This window comes from Nerophis lumbriciformis, linkage group LG27, assembly GCF_033978685.3.
Source record: "Nerophis lumbriciformis linkage group LG27, RoL_Nlum_v2.1, whole genome shotgun sequence".
NCBI lineage: Eukaryota > Metazoa > Chordata > Actinopteri > Syngnathiformes > Syngnathidae > Nerophis > Nerophis lumbriciformis.
The window spans coordinates 15,889,435-15,909,017 of NC_084574.2; the positions used below are offsets into that span (position 1 = coordinate 15,889,435).

The 19,583-nt window shown below is 38.7% G+C and overlaps 1 protein-coding gene across 1 annotated transcript in view; it reads right to left on the reverse strand.

Annotated features, from left to right (window-relative positions):
- cplx2a (complexin 2a) overlaps positions 1 to 19,315 on the reverse strand; it is a 46,038-nt gene extending 26,723 nt beyond the window's left edge. Inside the window, exons 1-2 of the mRNA XM_061922801.2 lie at positions 19,068 to 19,315; positions 18,337 to 18,425 (exon numbers count right to left, since the gene is read on the reverse strand). Of these exons, the coding sequence (XP_061778785.1) occupies positions 18,337 to 18,367 (31 nt within the window). The 5' untranslated portion in view covers positions 18,368 to 18,425; positions 19,068 to 19,315. The remainder of the gene's footprint in view (positions 1 to 18,336; positions 18,426 to 19,067) is intronic.
- Positions 19,316 to 19,583: the final 268 nt, after the last annotated feature.

Genomic DNA, 19,583 nt, shown 5'->3' on the forward strand with positions numbered 1-19,583 from the left:
ACATGACAGCAGCAGTGCATTTTAGGTTAATCAAGGATTATACCGTTTTGGTTTTGGTTTCCTAGTATGTAAAATAATGCTAATAAATAACCACAATATAGCAAAGTGTTGTTGTTTTTTAACCTTAATTGCTATTGTTATCTTGTCCGAAGAAACCTTTAACGTTTATGCACATTGCTCAGTAGCGTGTGGTAGCACATTTTTACAGGTAGCACATTCTGCCAATTCTGCAACCGGACGTGACTTCACGTGCAACAAAGGTACCGAAATATGTCACCATTGGATTTTATGTGAACTGATACCCGGTCGGTACCAAATTTGGTACCCATCCCCTACCCATAATCCTGAACAGGGTAAATGCTGTGAAATTAGATAGGTATTTTTTTAATTCACAATATGCATGGTTCTTGCACAATTGCACAACAAAAGATAGCCATTCAAGAATGAATAAATGTTTAAATTGCATGAGTGCTCTTGGTTACATTGTTTAACCTGAAGAAGCGATCAGCATTAAAGTTGGTAATTACTCTTGTAAAAGACAACAGATTCATCTCCTTAATGAGCTGCTTGGACTTTGGCCATAAAAAAGAAAGAAGATAAATCAGAAGCTCCAACGTATGCAAGGTGAAGGAACTAACGCGGCAGCATGCACCCGGCCGTGACACACTATCTATAAGACTGTGTGTCGACTGAATATACTGTACAGTATGTGTGCATCTACTGTATGTGTGCATGTATGTATCTGGAGGGTGTCAAAAAAATATATATATAAAATGCATTTACAGTAAGTGTTGCTATACGGATATAAATAATTGCTACATCCATTAATTAGTAATGTAAGGGTGAACAGCTACTTGCTGTGTAATAATGCACATTGCATGTTATGGATGTACATAGTCTGCAATGAAGGCAGCTCTTAAATGGGAACATTATCACCAGACCTATGTAAGCGTCAATATATACCTTGATGTTGCAGAAAAAAGACCATATATTTTTTTAACCGATTTCCGAACTCTAAATGGGTGAATTTTGGCGAATTAAACGTCTTTCTATTATTCGCTCTCAGGAAGCAATCTGCCATTTTCTCACTTTCGTCGGTGTGTTGTCGGAGGGTGAAACAACACGAACAGGGACGGATTCAAGTTGCACCAGTGGCCCAAAGATGTGAAAGTGGCAAGAAATTGGACGAAATTTGTTCAAAATACGAGGGTGTGGGGAAAGCCGACGAAATGGTCAGTCGTTTGTTCCGCACACTTTACCGACGAAAGCTATGCTACGACAGAGATGGCAAGAATGTGTGGATATCCTGCGACACTCAAAGCAGATGCATTTCCAACGATAAAGACCCTAGCTTCCCTGGCCTGCTGACATCAACTCCAAAACTGGACAGATCAGCTTTCAGGAAAAAAGAGCGGATGAGGGTATGTCTACAGAATATATTAATTGATGAAAACTTTATTCATTACTCGCGGTTTTACGTAAATTATTATACATAAACTGCGTTTACCAATAATTTAGCTTAAAAACATTTTTTTTTTTCAATCATTCGAGTAGTCTTGTGTAATGCAGTATTTTGTGTCTATAAGGTATGGTTAACCTGAGTGCTGAAATCGTGGAAAAATATATGTTCTTAGCGCACCTGAAATGGGCTGTCTGCACTCTCAAAGTGCATGTTGTTGCCAAATGTATTTCATATGCTGTAAACCTAGTTCATAGTTGTTAGTTTCCTTTAATGCCAAACAAACACATACCAATCGTTGGTTAGAAGGCGATCGCCGAATTCGTCCTCGCTTTCTCCCGTGTCGCTGGCTGTCGTGTCGTTTTTGTCGGTTTCGCTTGCATACGGTTCAAACCGTTATGGCTCAATAGCTTCAGTTTCTTCTTCAATTTCGTTTTCGCTACCTGCCTCCACACTACAACCATCCGTTTCAATACATGTGTAATCTGTTGAATCGCTTAAGCCGCTGAAATCCGAGTCTGAATCCGAGCTAATGTCGCTATACCTTGCTGTTCTACCCGCCATGTTTGTTTGTATTGGCATCACTGTGTGACGTCACAGGAAAATGGACGGGTGTATATAACGATGGTTAAAATCAGGCACTTTGAAGCTTTTTTTAGGGATATTGCGTGATGGGTAACATTTTGAAAAAAATAAGCCACTAGGAACTGATTTTTAATGGTTTTAACCCTTCTGAAATTGTGATAATGTTCCCCTTTAAAGGCAAACAGCTTCTTTATAGTGTATCGTGCAGTAGTAATTGCGTGCAACTTTATTGTTAATGCGTCCTCCAGCTATATGCACAATGTATCAACTAATAGTGCAAATATGCATTAGCCTCTGCAAAATGAAGCCGAACTTTAAAAATGAAAAAAGTCATGTTTTTCAAGGATTCACAAAATAAGCCTGGATATATGTGTGCATATATATATATATATATATATATATATATATATATATATATATATATATATATATATATATATATATATACATGAGCTGAAAAATCCTGTAAATGAAGCAGTGACTCACAATCAGCTTAGCCTCATTGTCAAATAACTCTCACTACATTTCCCTTCCCTGAAAGCTTATTAGCACATTCAAATTGTCTTTGCTGGGATGTAAAAGACCAAATAAAAAAAAGAGAAGAAGCAGATCCTGGGAGACAAAAGGCTGAGTTATATTGAGCCATGAGCTAGGCTCTTGTGTACCATTTGCAAGAGATACAGCAACATCCTGTCAAGACAGGCTATTAAGGCTCTCATGCGTCACACGGGCGGCGCCGAGAGAAGATTGACTGCTTTGATTGAAGAGCTTCCACGCTGAAGTTGGCAACAAACTAGTTGCCGGTGCAACATTCAATGTACAAAACTATACGTCGTCAGCTTTTTTGTTTTTTTAAGACTTCATGTGTTTCGTGTAAATTCCCATTACGAGTCAACGCGCATTGTGCAATCATGCAAGAATAAAATTATGGTTGGATGATTTGATTTGTGGAAACAAGTTATAAGGGCGATGCAAGGCTGTAAGTAAGTTGACTCAAAGGGGAAATCAGATGACTTTCAACTGGTCTCCTTCCCAATTTTTATTCATGAAATCCTGCTATTGTGAAAGTCTTTGTTAAATCCAAAGTCTTGCAAGAAGATGGCAGACTAACCTCTGCTCACCCTCCCCAACGCATGAACTTTGAACAGTTTTAGATTAAAGCAACTCATCTGCGATCCTTCTAAGTTCTCTAGCAAATCTCTCTCTAAGTCGGAAAAGTGGTGAGAAAGTGAAAAGCGAAGGGCTACATTTTAAATTAGAGAGGAACGTATTGGCTAATGGACGGCCTCTGTGCTTTGAATTAAACATAGATTCGGTGATTTGCCTTTCCCACAGGACTCTAATCTATTTGTGGTGGCAGTGGGCTGAAGTGGGGGTGGGATAATATAATGGTGTCATCTGCAAATTTGCCTAATTGGCCATTTTGCATTGTATTGGATGGAGCGTTCAATAATGTTGTGAGAGGTATAAAGCGTAAAAAGCAAAACAAATTTAGAACCACAAATTAACTTTCTTCTGCCGCTTCTTAGACCAGTGTTTTTCAACCTTTTCCGAGCCAAGGCACATTTTTTTCGTTGAAAAACTACCGAGGCACACCACCAGCAGAAAACATAAAAAAATTAAACTCAGCAGCCGATATTGACAATAAAAAGCCGTTCTCGCAATTGTTGGATATGAATTCAAACCATAACCTACCATGCATCACTATAGCTCTTGTCTCAAAGTAGGTGTACTGTCATGACCTGTCACGTCACGGCGTGACCTATTTGGAGTTTTTTTGGTGTTTTCCTGTGTGTAGTGTTTTAGTACTTGTCTTGCGCTCCTATTCTGTTGTTGATTGTCATGGCATGTACGGATGTACTTTGTGGACGCCGTCTGCTGCTCCACACGCTGTAAGTCTTTGCTGTCGTCCAGCATTCTGTTTTTGTTTACTTTGCAGCCAGTTCAGTTTTAGCTTTATTTACCATAGCCATCCCTAAGCTTCAATGCCTTCACTTAGTGGCACTAACCTTTTGTTTATTTTTGGTTTAAGTGTTAGACACCTTTTTACCTGCACTCTGCCTCCCTCATATTGTGATCATGACAAACCATGTTCCCGACATCCACAAAGCAATTAGCTACCTGCTGCCACCTACTGATATGGAAGAGTATTACACGGTTACTCTGCCGAGCTCAGAACAGCACAGACACTCAACAACGGCACATTTGCGGATTATAATTACTGGTTTGCAAAAAAAAATATTTGAACCCAATTAGGTGAAATGACATAATCTCCCACGGCACACCAGACAATATCTCACGGCCCAGTGGTTGAAAAACACTGTCTTAGACTACGTTTACACTGTAGGCCAAAATGGACCAAATTTTTTCTAAATCTGATTTTTTCCAGATGAGTGTTCAGATTACAAGTAAAATGTGATCTTTATCAGACTCTAGTACAAACGCGCCCCCGATCTGGTCCCAGTATGCATATATATATATGTGTATATATATATACAAGCCTGTTTTGCAGGTTTCCCTGCTCTTCAGGAATCCCCAGAAGAGCAGGGAAACCTGCGAAACAGGCTGGTAGGGATGAAATAGCCTTTGTGATTTTTCCTGACCTAACGTATATTCCGCTCTACCCCGGTATTGAGCACTGTATAACGGATAAACCACAGAAACCTTGACTATATATATATATATATATATATATATATATGTATATATATATGTATATAACCACCTCATCTAGCTCCTCTCGATGTGGAGGAGCAGTGGCTTTAGTTTGAGCTCCTCCCGGATGGCAGAGCTTCTCACCCTATCTCTAAGGGAGAGCCCCGCCACCCGGCGGAGGAAGCTCATTTCGGCCGCTTGTACCCGTGATCTTGTCCTTTCGGTCATAACCCAAAGCTCGTGACCATAGGTGAGGATGGGAACGTAGATCGACCGGTAAATTGAGAGCTTTGCCTTCCGGCTCAGCTCCTTCTTCACCACAACGGATGGATACAGCGTCCACATTACTGAAGACGTCGATCTTCAGTAATGAACAAGACTCTGAGGTACTTGAACTCCTCCACTTGGGGTAAGATCTCCTCCCCAACCCGGAGATGGCACTCCACCCTTTTCTGGGCGAGAAAAATAGACTCGGACTTGGAGGTGCTGATTCTCATCCCAGTCGCTTCACACTCGGCTGCGAACCGATCCAGTTAGAGCTGAAGATCTTGGTCAGATGAAGCCATCAGGACCACATCATCTGCAAAAAGCAGAGACCTAACCGGATCCCCTCAACTCCCCTGACTGCGCCTAGAAATTATGTCCATAAAAGTAATGAATAGAATCGGTGACAAAGGGCAGCTTTGGCGGAGTCCAACCCTCACTGGAAACGGGTCCGACTTACTGCCGGCAATGCGGACCAAGCTCTGACACTGATCGGACAGGGAGCGGACCGCCACAACCAGACAGTCCGATACCCCATACTCTCTGAGCACTCTCCACAGGACTTCCCGAAGGACACGGTCGAATGCCTTCTCCAAGTCCACAAAGCACATGTAGACTGGTTGGGCAAACTCCCATGCACCCTCAAGGACCCTGCCGAGAGTCTAAGTGTAGTTTTAAATTACGTTTATATATAAATCTTATAGTTAGTCTGTATAAAGATTAATATAATATGATTTTATGTGAAGGATGGACTGGAACTGTATTGGACAACATTTCTGGAGGGGGCTCAAGGTCAATTTGATGAATTTAATAAGGTAATAACGTACTGTACAAGGAGAAGATAGGGAGGTGTGTGTGTGTGTGTGTGTGTGGTTTCTCTCTAGGTCAATCAAGCAATGAAGACTTGATTTTCAATCATATGTTAGTGCCACCCAATGACTGTGTGCACTTTGCGGTGATGGAAAAACATCTCAAGGTGTGTTCTGTTTTCATTAGACCCCCAGTAGCACCATTTTATCAAACACGCCAAACATGTTCAAAATCAAAATGAATATAGTTTGTTTGATGTGAGATGAGAGTTTGAGGTATTAATAGCAGTGCACTAGTGTGTCCTACTTAACTTAAATAGAAGCAGCATTTGTCTTTTGTGTTCAGGATACTGTTAAAATGATTGTGTATGCGGATATTTTTCAGTAAATGACTTTATTAATGACTAAATTTAAAGAGCATGATTAGAGAGGCAGATGTGAAGTCTTGTGGTGATGTTGCAACAAGCGCAATCATTTGTTGCATCATTTAAGATTAACATTGGTGAAGGTTTCTATTGGTAGGTCTATAGCAGGGGTCGGCAACCCAAAATGTTGAAAGAGCCATATTGGACCAAAAATACAAAAACAAATCTGTCTGGAGCCGCAAAAAAGCCATATTACATACAGATAGTGTGTCATGAGATATGAATTGAATTAAGATGACTTAAAGGAAACTAAATGACCTCAAATATACCTACAGATGAGGCATAATGATGCAATATGTACATATAGCTAGTCGAAATAGCATGTTAGCAACGATTAGCTTGCAGTCATGCAGTGACCAAATATGTCTGATTAGCACTCCACACAAGTCAATAACATCAACAAAACTCACCTTTGTGCATTCATGCACAAAATTAAAAGTCTGGTGGACAAAATGAGACAGAAAAAGAAGTGGCATAAAACACGTCCTAGAAAGTCGGAGAAAGTTATACATGTAAACAAACTACGGTGAGTTCAAGTACCGCCAAAATTAGTAGGACAAAATGGTGCTCGCCAAATGCTCGAATCAGTGAAGCATGTTTAATATAAACAGTGTGCTTTATAACAATTAGGGAAGTTTGTGTCATGTTTGTCCTCCTACAGAAACCATATTAAAACGAAAAAAAATATATATATTTTTTCCCCTCATCTTTTTCCATTTTTCATACATTTTTGAAAAAGCTCCATAGAGCCACTAGGGCGGCGCTAAAGATCTAGAGCCGCGGGTTGCCGACCCCTGGTCTATAGGGATGTTACGAATAATGGTAATAATTGATAACCGTGGTAAAACTCCAGACGGTTAGTACTCCCGTTTTAAATAGAAAGTATCGAAAAACCAAGATTGATAACTGAAATTTGATTAACTCACGAACTGACTTGAGCCAGCTCGTTAGCTTAAATGGGGGCGGCATGGCGTAGTGGGTAGAGCAACCGTGCCGGAAACCTGAGGGTTGCAGGTTCGCTCCCCGCCTCTTACCATCCAAAAATCGCTGCCGTTGTGTCCTTGGGCGGGACACATCACCCTTTGCCACCAGTGAATTGAATGATGAATGATAGGTGGTGGTCGGAGGGGCCGTTGGCACAAATTGCAGCCACGCTTCCGTCAGTCTACCCCAGGGCAGCTGTGGCTATGAAAGTAGCTTACCACCACCAGGTGTGAATGAATGATGGGTTCTACATGTAAAGCGACTTTGGGTACTTAGAAAAGCGCTATATAAATCTCAGGTATTATTATTATTATTAAATGCTAACATGAAAACAAGAGTCATTAACGTCTTTCCCCATCATGAAACGACATACCCCGATCTAAACTCGTATGAACACATTTCTGTCTGAGCAACTAAGATATTCAATTGTGCACAATGAATGTTGTGCTCTCTTAGAACAGAGTGATCGTTCTATAAACGTATATAAAAGACGCGCTGAAGAGCGTAGGATGCCACAACGCCTGCCAGAAATAATAAATATCTATACATTTATTTTTTTACGCACTTTTCATTTAAATAAATCTTAAAGTTTTGCAGTACAAACCAATAGCCATTAAAACAGATTAAATACTAAGACTAAAACACTATTAGTGAAGCATAAGAAACACAAAGCATGCAAAGTAGTCAGTTTTCTAATTATGTCTATTCATTTTAGTTATTATTTTTCATAAACTTGATCAAAAACTTTCAGTGTGTGTATAACTGACTGGATAATTAATAACTGACTGCTTGACAAGAGACGCAAATGAAAAACGGTTTAATATTCTGACTCCTTTAAGATTAATAAATTGTCAATAATGATATATATTATTATTTTTACGATTTTCAGGATGAAAACATAAACCTATGATAAATCTTCTTTATTGTAGCATTAATCTTTGATGCCATCAAAATTAGTCTAGCGCTTCAAACCAAATTTTTTAGGAGTACTTGGAAACAACATCATGAACTTATCTGTATCAAGATGATAAAAATCGATCGGCATTTTGAGTAAAGTTCGTTATATTATTACCTAATTTTTCGAACTATAAATCGTTACTTTTTTCCTACGCTTTGTACCCTGCGGTTTATAAAAGGGTGCAGCTAATTTGTGGATTTTTCTTCACTAACGTCCATAATGTTTTGTATTAAAAAAATTGTATTGAAAAAAATGTTTGCTTAAATACAGAGGAGCCTCTCTTTGGAATAAACTACCTCTTTGATGCAAAAATGTAATTTATTGTTTTAAAAAACAATTAAAGGCTCATGTATGTTGGTCTCAAGTAAATTATAATGAGGATGCTTGCTGTATGTGAAATGTATTGTATTTGACTTGTATATTCTTGCTGCAGAGATAATTGTGACGTCTTGGGGGAGGTGACTTTATAAGACCTTAGGGTCTACTTAACCTTTCCTGCACTTTTTTCTTCGCTTTTCATTGCATATTAAATGTTTTGTGTGTGTTTGTGTGTGTGTGTGTGTGTGTGTGTGTGTGTGTGTGTGTGTGTGTGTGTGTGTGTGTGTGTGTGTGTGTGTGTGTGTGTGTGTGCAATTCAACAAATACAAATATTTTGTGACTGACCATCCTTCTTTACACACAACTTTTCTGCTGATGATGATGTTGTTCCTGCTCCATTGAGGCCCATTCCCTCCAACTAATGTCTGCTTCATTTAACAGCCCCTTAGTCTGTCACGCTAACTTAAGACGAGTTGGAAAAAGTGATGAGTCAGCAGCGGAGCACTCAGCAGGGGTGGAAATTCAAACACAGAGCGTTCGGGAAAAAGGCTTCGCGATTCAAGGTGAACCGAATGTGTGCGACTGTCAGGCTGATGGCATCAAAATATGTACGTGCCGTACATACATTCATACACAGCTGAAGTAATCGTGCATGGTCTTGAGTTTTGTTGGAACGTATTCCACGGTTTTGGAGCAAAACATTTCAGTTGCGATTATTTATCATCAAAGACCCCACTGTATCCAGTTGACATCCTTGTTATTAAACAATGGATTTAAAGTCTGAATAAATATGATTTATTATAATCATCGTATATATCAGGGGTCCCCAAACTACGGCCCGCGGGCCGTATCCGGCCCCCCAGCATCCAAAATCCGGCCCACAGGAAGTCCCAAGTTAATTTTTTTATTTTTTATTTTTTTATTTTTTTTAATCTTTCCTTTCTAATCCATTTTCTACCGCTTGTTACTCTCCTTGCCGCTCAGGCAAATCATATTGTCTAAAAATGAATTTTCCCATCGATAACGTGACAATGTTAAATGTTGATGAACATCTATGTCAGGGGTCGGCAACCCGCGGCTCTTTAGCGCCGCCCTAGTGGCTCTCTGGAGCTTTTTCAAAAATGTATGAAAAGTGGAAAAAGATGAGGGGGGAAAAAAAAATTTTTTTGTTTTAATATGGTTTCTGTAGAAGGACAAGCATGACACAAACCTCCCTAATTGTTATAAAGCACACTGTTTATATTAAACATGCTTCACTGATTCGAGTATTTGGCGAGCGCCGTTTTGTCCTACTAATTTTGGCGGTCCTTGAACTCACTGTAGTTTGTTTACATGTATAACTTTCTCCGACTTTCTAGGACGTGTTTTATGCCACTTCTTTTTCTGTCTCATTTTGTCCACCAAACTTTTAACGTTGTGCATGAATGCACAAAGGTGAGTTTTGTTGATGTTATTGACTTCTGTGGAGTGCTAATCAGACATATTTGGTCACTGCATGACTGCAAGCTAATCGATGCTAACATGCTATTTGTACATATTGCATCATTATGCCTCATCTGTAGGTATATTTGAGGTCATTTAGTTTCATTTAAGTCATTTCAATTTAACGTATATCTCATGACACACTATCTGTATGTAATATGGCTATTAATTATTTTTGATCCAATATGGCTCTTTCAACATTTTGGGTTGCTGACCCCTGATCTATGTTAATTGATGTTAAATGACAAAACGGATTTTATATATATATATATATATATATATATATATATATATATATATATATATATATATATATATATATATAGCCTTGCCAAAAAATTTTAACCCAATGCGGCCCCTGAGTCAAAAAGTTTGGGGACCCCTGGTATATATGGTACTGTTTTCCTAATTTACTGCCAACTGTTCTTTCTCTGTTGTGTCAGGCAGAGTCCCCTTCCCACAATTTTCCAATTTCTTTCAGTGGGCTTGCAACATGGACGATCGTTCACAGCAAAATCTGCCTAGCAACAGAACATCTCTGTTTGTTTTAAGAGTGAGTTACTTTTTTTTTTTTACACTTGTGCATACTTGCCAACCTTCCCGGATTTTCCGGGAGACTCCCGAAATTCAGCGCCCCTCCCGAAAACCTCCCGGGACAAATTATCTCCCGAAAATATCCCGAAATTCAGGCGCTTTCCCACAATATAAACGGTGTGCCTGCCCAATGACGTTATAACTGTAGAATGATCGAGGGCGAGTTCTTGGTTCCTTATGTGGGTTTATTGTTAGGCAGTTTCATTAACGTCCTCCCAGCGCGGTAACAACACACAACAACAGCAGTCACGTTTTGGTCTACCGTAAAGCAGTTCGTCTGCCGTAAACAGCAATCTTGTGACACTCTTAAACAGGACAATACTGCCATCTAGTGCATTTGATGAAAGCACTTTTGTGCGTGCCACACAGCAATGCATCATCAGAGAGGGTGTTCAGCATGGTTAGAAAAATAGTGACAGAGAATAGAACAAGGATGGACAATTCAACCCTTATCTCAACAAGTATATGTGTAAATAAATGAACACTGAAATTCAAGCATTTCTTTTATGTATACTGTATATATATATATATATATATATATATATATATATATATATATATATACACAATAAAATAAATATATATTTATAGCTATAATTCACTGAAAGTCAAGTATTTCTTATATATATATATATATATATATATATATATATATATATATATATATATATATGAAATACTTGACTTGGTGAATTCTAGCTGTAAATATACTCCTCCCCTCTTAGCCACGCCCCCAACCACGCCCCCCCCCGCCCCCCCCCACCCCCACCTCCCGAAATCGGAGGTCTCAAGGTTGGCAAGTATGCACTTGTGTGGCAATTAAAAGTGTAATGGGTTCATTACATGCATCAATGTTATGGAGCGGTATAGCTCGGTTGGTGTGCCAAGCAACTTGAGGGTTCCAGGTTCGATACCCCGCTTCCGCCATCCTAGTCACTGCCGTTGTGTCCTTGGGCAAGACACTTTACCCACCTGCTCCCAGTGCCACCCACACTGGTTTAAATGTAACATAGATATAGGGTTTCACTATATAAAGCGCTTCAAATCACTAGAGAAAAGTGCTATATAAATATAATTCACAACACTGCTTTGGGCACCAAGCCATTAAACATCAGTGATTACATAATATTTCATGGGCATTGTTGTATTGATTGATTAATTTACTGGCCAATTATTTTCCCTTCATTATCCACTTATCCCACCCCTTTAGCGACCTTGTGTCATCCTGGGCAAAGTCAGCAAATTCACAGATGTTTTTGTTGTTAAGGGAGGTCAAAAAACAAACAAACCCAGACTGAAAATAATCAGCCTGACAGGCACACATGTTCCACTTGACCCAATAACATTGATAAAGAGCTGACTACAAATACAGTGGTTGGATTGACACTGCCAGCGAGCGTTACCAATTTGTTTATTATTGCGGTTATAGTTTGCACAACTGCGGCGAGCCGTGCTGAACAGCATCCGATGCAATGCAGTCGATTTAGGGATTCATACAGCGTAGCTACTGTATGAGCTACGGCAAGGATGAGGCAGCAGTGGCGTCCCCGGAATCCTAATGAGCAGCAGAGGAGCTCTTCTCCCTTATCTCGCCATCCGGACTGTAACCCGACCACACTGCTGTAACCTGCACAACGGCGGCTCGCTGCTACGTGCGCCGCAGCTGATTTACAACCGCCGGTGTCACTTTGCTGCTTCACTCTGGAAGCTGCAGCTGTCAAAGGGGATGAATTACACCACTGAGCTAAGGACTAATTAGGGGACAAATTATAATGAAGCTAACCTAAAAAAAAAAAAACTATGGAAGGAAAGTATTGGTGTGTCCAATCAGCCATTCATTAGCTGCACTGCTTGTCCTCATTAAGGTTCTGGGAGTCACTTTGGGGGACATTGGACTGCTCGCCAGTCACTCACAAGGATGTTGAAGTTTCTCTGTTGCACTTTTTCCCCATTTGTGAGGTCAAATGTCTGCAGCCTCACGACTTTTGTTCTCGTTCACCGGCGTCGAACTCAAGGTCAGATTTGGCCCGACACGACATTTAATGTGGCTTGCAAAAGGCCGGACAGAAAAAAGCATGGTCTGGCTAAATCTATTTGTGTGGTTTTCGCAGGGGCACCGCTAGGGATTTTGGGCCCCATGAAAAGAATCTTAACAGGGCCCCCAACACAGTGTCATTATTTTTTCTGTATTATAATTTCATCATCATTAGGGGCCTCTCTGGGCCCCCCTCCATCATGGGCCCCTAGAATCCGTCTCCTTTATCCCCCCTTTTCGGCGCCCCTGGGTTTTCGGGTCTGTGCGGACCCGTTTTAATTTTTTATTAGAAGAAAAATGATACAATTAATTCATTTTTCAAACTGAGACTCACTGACTTTGGCTCATTTTCTGTGAAGAACATATATCACAAAAAAAATAAAAATAAATAAAAATAAATATATATATATATATATATATATATATATATATATACACAGTACAGGCCAAAAGTTTGGACACACCTCAATTCAATGTGTTTTCTTTATTTTCAAGACTATTTAGACTGTAGATTGTCACTGAAGGCATCAAAACTATGACACCTTTGAAGTGAAAACAATTTCAGGTGACTACCTCTTGAAGCTCATCGAGAGAATGCCAAGAGTGTGCAAAGCAGAAATCAGAGCAAAGGGTGGCAATTTTGAAGAAACTAAAATATAAAACATGTTTTCAGTTATTTCACCTTTTTTTTTGTTCAGTACATAACTCCACATGTGTTCATTCATAGTTTTGATGCCTTCAGTGACAATCGACAATGTAAATAGTCGTGAAAATATAGAAAACGCATTGAATGAGAAGTCCAAACTTTTGGCCTGTACTGTATATTTAAATATACCGTACCTTAATATAATATGTGTTGCATGACCAGATAATTATCCAGTTTCAAATACATGCAATTGTATGCAGTAAATGCAATGCTTCTGTCAAAATTGAAAGAAATATTACGTTTAGTAAGAAGGTTGAAGTGCTTTATTTCTAAGGTATCGTTGGCCAAACAAAATGATGTGGCGGGCCAGACCCGGCCCCTGGGGCCTTGTGTTTGACATCCGTTTTCTACACTTTCATATGATCTGATCATGCAACAAGGGGGTTATCAAAAATAACTACTTCAATATCTGTTTGTCACCCCTACTTTGGATTCAAAAGCTAGTTTGATCAATCTGTCCGAAAAAAAAAAAAAAATTATAATCAGAGGTGGGTAGTAACGCGCTACATTTACTCCGTTACATCTACTTGAGTAACTTTTGGGATAAATTGTACTTCTAAGAGTAGTTTTAATGCAACATACTTTTACTTTTACTTGAGTATATTTATAGAGAAGAAACGCTACTTTTACTCCGCTACTTTTATCTACATTCAGCTCGCTACTCGCTACTAATTTTTATCGATCTGTTAATGCACGCTTTGTTTGTTTTGGTCTGTCAGACAGACCTTCATAGTGCCTGCGTTTCAACAAATACTGTCACTGGTGACGTTCACTCCGTTCCACCAATCAGATACAGTCACTGGTGACGTTGGACCAATCAAACAGAGCCAGGGGTCACATGACCTGACTTAAACAAGTTGAAAAACTTATTGGGGTGTTACCATTTAGTGGTCAATTGTACGGAATATGTACTGTACTGTGCAGTCTACTAATACAAGTTCCAATCAATCAATCAAAAGTGTGAAGGAAAAAGACAATTTTTATTTCAACCGTACACCCCGTCAAAAGCCTAAAGACTGACTGCACAGTTCCTGTCTTCACAATAAAAGTGCCGCTCCATCGCGCCTGCGCTTTCAAAATAAGAGTCTCCGAAAGCCTGCGCAAACAAGCTAGCAAGCTACGGAGTTTGCCGCCAATGTATTTCTTGTAAAGTGTATAAAAACGAATATGGAAGCTGGACATATAAGATGCCAAAAACCAACCACTTTCATGTGGTATTAGACAGAAAGGAGGAACTTTTTTTCTCCTCCATTTGAAAACGTGGACGTTTGTCATCACTACTGTCTGATTCCAATCAATGCAAGTCATCAGAATCAGGTAATACACCAACTTATATTCTTGTCTTCATGAAAGAAAGGAATCTATATGTGTTAAACATGCATGTATATTCATTAAAACACTATTAACATGTAAACAAAAACGGCAAAAAAAATAAATATAAATTATATACTGTATATATCTATGTATATATATATATATATATATATATATATATGTGTGTGTATATATATATATATGTATATATGTGTGTGTGTGTGTGTGTATATATATATATATATATATATATATATATATATATATATATATATATATATATATATATATATATATATATATATATATATATATATATATATGTGTGTGTATGTTACTCATCAGTTACTCAGTACTTGAGTAGTTTTTTTACAACATACTTTTTACTTTTACTCAAGTAAATATTTGGGTGACTACTCCTTACTTTTACTTGAGTAATAAATCTCTAAAGTAACAGTACTCTTACTTGAGTACAATTTCTGGCTACTCTACCCACCTCTGATTATAATCAACAACCGTTTGTGTAACAAGGTTATTATACGTTTATATTAAGGCTTTCAAAAAAAAAAGACTTATCCCATTAATCATGTTTATGGGTAGAATAATCACGTTATTTATTTTGACCGGACATGCTCTTTTATCATAATAATCCCCTCAATTCCCCCAAAAAAGGGATTAACTCGCTGGAATATAAAGACAATATAACATACATCCATAAACGTGGATGCATATGCAAAAGTGCAATATATTTATCTGTACAGTCATCTATTTATTTATATCTGCACCTTATTGCTTTTTTAGCCTGCACTACCATGAGCTAATGCAACGAAATTTCCTTCTTATCTGTACTGTAAAGTTCAAATTTGAATGACAGTAAAAAAGTCTAAGTCTAAGTAGATGAAACTAAATTCTTGGGAATAATAATTATGTTGGAAACCGCATATTGAATATATAAAGGAAAAAATATCCAAATCCATTGCTATTCTTTATAAAGTAAGACACATGCTGAATAAGACATGTCTGCATATGTTATATTATTCTTTTATTTTTCCATATTTAACATATTGTGTTGAAGTTTGGGGAAATGTTTATAGAACAAACATTGACCCAATAATTCAACTTCAAAAAAGGGTCATTAAAATAATACACAAAGCGTGCTACTATGAACATACCAATCCATTATTTATAAGTTCTAATGTGTTAAAATGTTCAGATATTGTGTTTTTAAAAACAATGGAATTTATGTTTCGAGTAAAGAACTTGTATTCAACAGCTAGTATTCTTAAGTTATTTCAATTAAGAGGAGAAAACTATAATTTACGGGGGATATTGATTTTTGAAATAGGTCAAGTAAGAACGAATATAAAATACTTTAATGTATTTCAGTTTTAGGAGTTAAATGGTGGAACAAGCTCAGTCATGAGTTGAAGACATGTACTTCTTTATTCAGGTTTAAGAAAACCTTGAAAGGTGAAATAATAGAAAATTATAAATTATAGTAACAATTACTTTCATCCCATTGATTTTTTTTTTTAACGTAAATGTGTGTGATTGTTAAATATGTTATATAAATATATATATAATTTAATCTGTACTGTTAAACTGGTCACACAAAATGGTTGATGGTTGATTATATGACCGAAATAAACTTATTTCATTCATCCATTCATAAGTCTTTTACAGTAGGAATGGTATTCACATGGCCCCATTCGTTGTTGTTTACTTGACACATGAAACGTGACACATTTGAGGCGTGCACTATCCACTTGAGCCGCCAGATGGCGGTAGAGTGTTGGATATCTCAAAATCTGTTTTGCGGCAATTCCAGCTTTGACCGCAGCGTCAGTTGCCATGTAGAGCGGCGCTTTCCATCATTTTCAGCGGACTGAAAACAATGGGGCCATATGAATCCCTTCCCTGCTGTAACTTAACCGTGGTTATACGTTAAGTCAGTGGTTCTCAAATGGGGGTACGCGTACCCCTGGTTGTACTTGAAGGTATGCCAAGGGGTACGTGAGATCTTTTTTAAATGTCTATCAATAAGAACTGTGAAAAGAAATGCAACAATGCAATATTCAGTGTTGACAGCTAGATTTTTTGTGGACATGTTCCATAAATATTGATGTTAAAGATTTATTTTTTTGTGCAGAAATGTTTAGAATTAAGTTCATGAATCCCGATGGATCTCTATTACAATCCCCAAAGAGGGCACTTTAAGTTGAGGATTTCTTCTATGTGTAGAAATCTTTATTTATAATTGAATCACTCGTTTATTTTTCAACACGTTTTTAGTTATTTTTATATCTTTTTTTCAAGAAAGACTACTACAAATGAGCAATATTTTGCACTGTTATACAATTTAATAAATCAGAAACTGATGACACAGTGCTGTATTTTACTTCTTTATCTCCTTTTTTCAGCCAAAAATGCTTTGCTCTGATTAGGGGGTACTTGAATTAAAAAAAAATTCACAGGGGGTACATCCATACTTGCCAACCTTGAGACCTCCGATTTCGGGAGGTGGGGGGTGGGGGCGTGGTCGGGGGTGGGGCAGGGCGTGGTTGAGGGCGTGGTTAAGAGGGGAGGAGTATATTGACAGCTAGAATTCACCAAGTCAAGTATTTCATACATATATATATATATATATATATATATATATATATATATATATATATATATATATATATATATATCCTGAAAATATGCAAATAAAACTATGTTTAGATGATTGATAGTTCAAACTTGCATAAATAAATATTAAGGAATATAACATAACTTGACTTCTGAGAGTTTCAAAATGTAATGAATAAAATGCTAAAGTTGTTGATAAACAAGCAATTGTTTTAATAATTAAATATAGTCATTTTAAATGAATTATTATGATAATTTAAAATTAATTATTTCAAATATCTTTATTTTAATGTATAATTCTAATGGCTGGATGTAAAAAGGAGTCAGAAAAAATACAAATAAAAATACAATTAATTTTGATGTTTTTAGCAAAATATAGTAAAATTTGTATTTTTATTTTTTTTTAATTAATAAATATATTTATTTTTAGGTAAAATAAACATAATACAATTTATCTCATCTGGATGATTTAGTTCTTGTCACCCTGTTGTCCTCCCGTCGTGAAAAAAGGCTGTCCTCACTCAGGTCCGCATGGAACTGGAGGGGGCGTGGCCTCCAGCTCCGGCTGAAAATCGGTAGATTTTCGGGAGAATATTTGTCCCGGGAGGTTTTCGGGAGAGGCGCTGAATTTCGGGAGTCTCCCGGAAAATTCGGGAGGGTTGGCAAGTATGGGTACATCACTGGAAAAAGGTTGAGAACCACTGCGTAAAGTCATCAGCTCAGTGCAAAAGTGAGTGAAAGGGACTCCGACCGGAGTGCTCTTTGGCAAATTTCACATCAAAATAAACCCTGATGGGACTTTAGATACAACTGTTACCAGGTTTTAAGCCATAATGAATAAAAACTAGTTCATCCCAAAAGTGTCTGACGAGGTCAAAGTCAGGGTTTGCAAATTGTTAGAAGGAGGAATCATGAATATTAGCGTGTAAAATATGTTTTCAGTAGTCAACAAGAAGTCATCTTTTTTTGAACGCTCAGCAGTTTGGTGCAGGAAGGACTACAGCGTCCCATGTCCCAGTTGCGCGGTGCTGGTGCTGCGTGTGTGCCTGCTCGTGCTCAACATCCGCTGTACACTGCAGTGCTGTTAAATCAAGCCCTTGCCTGGCAGCCGACTCACCTCCCATTGCAGCTTTCATTACAAAATTCATGATGAAGCAGTTCTGTGTTCTCTTCCGTCAGTGGTCACGTTACCGGGGATGGATGGACCTGCAGCCAGGGGGGCAGGGACAAAGACACTTTTAGATACGCGTTAGGAAAGGTGCTCGGGACAAAAAGCGTGAATGACCTCTATAGTTGGGGGCGTCGGGGAAAGATACAAACCACCGCTTCTTGTCGGAGTCTACTTTTTATTAGAATCGTGATCATTTTTGTCGTATTTAATCACTTTGCTGCAAAAAAAGTTGCCGCTGACTTTTCTCAGGACAGGCGCCCCTGCTTTTACGACCGCAATCCATCTTGTGTGCGTTTATGCTGACGCTACCACCTGTCATGTATCTTCACGGGAAATAAAACGGACGAGCAAGGTGAAAAGTGCAAGGGAGAAGCATGCATTGTTATTCCGTTTAGATGAACTACTCTCAAGTTCACGTCTTTATTGACATTTTCGAAGGATTCTAACAATAACGCCGCGTCTCGCAGGTTTTCCCGCGCTGTACTGCAGCACAAAAACTTGCAATATTACAGTGCAGTTGCCTCAATCTGCAGCTAATCACTTCCTCCTCTTCGTCTGCGGCAGCGTCGGTTTCTCCCCACATGAACCCTCATAAACTCAGATGAACGACACACTTCCTGTTTTGCATCAATTTCAACGCGGTCATGTCCGCATCCTGTCCTGAGCTGTTCCTTTACCTTGGTTTGGATCTTCGCCCCAGTCTGTTGCAGCCAAAATTGGAGAGAGAAAAAGAGAGAGGAAAAAAATAGCCCTCTGCAGGTTTTAACACCAGCCTGCTTCTTCCTTTATAGCCGCCGAGGCAGAGAAAATACAAGTTGCTGCCTCTGGGAAAGAAAAAAAAAAGATGGATCGAGCCTCTCAGTTTGCAGACATGCCGGTTGTGTCGGAGTCAGGCTGCAGCGGAGGCGGAGGAGGAGGAGGAGGAGGAGGATGAGGAGGAGGAGAGTAGGCTCCTGCAGGACCAGATGAGAGCATGCAGAGGGAGAGGTGGGGGGAGGGGAAGGGAGGGGAGGGGGAGGCAAGAGCTCCATTTGAACAGCCTGTTTCATTGCCACTGTGTCAAAGGAGAGGCACTATTCATCCATCCATTTTCTCCGCCACTTAAGGCACTTCATCAATAATAGAATGCCCTGTAATGTACAAAGATTGAAAACGACCAACTTGTGTATAGTTGCTAAAGAGGTGACGTGGCA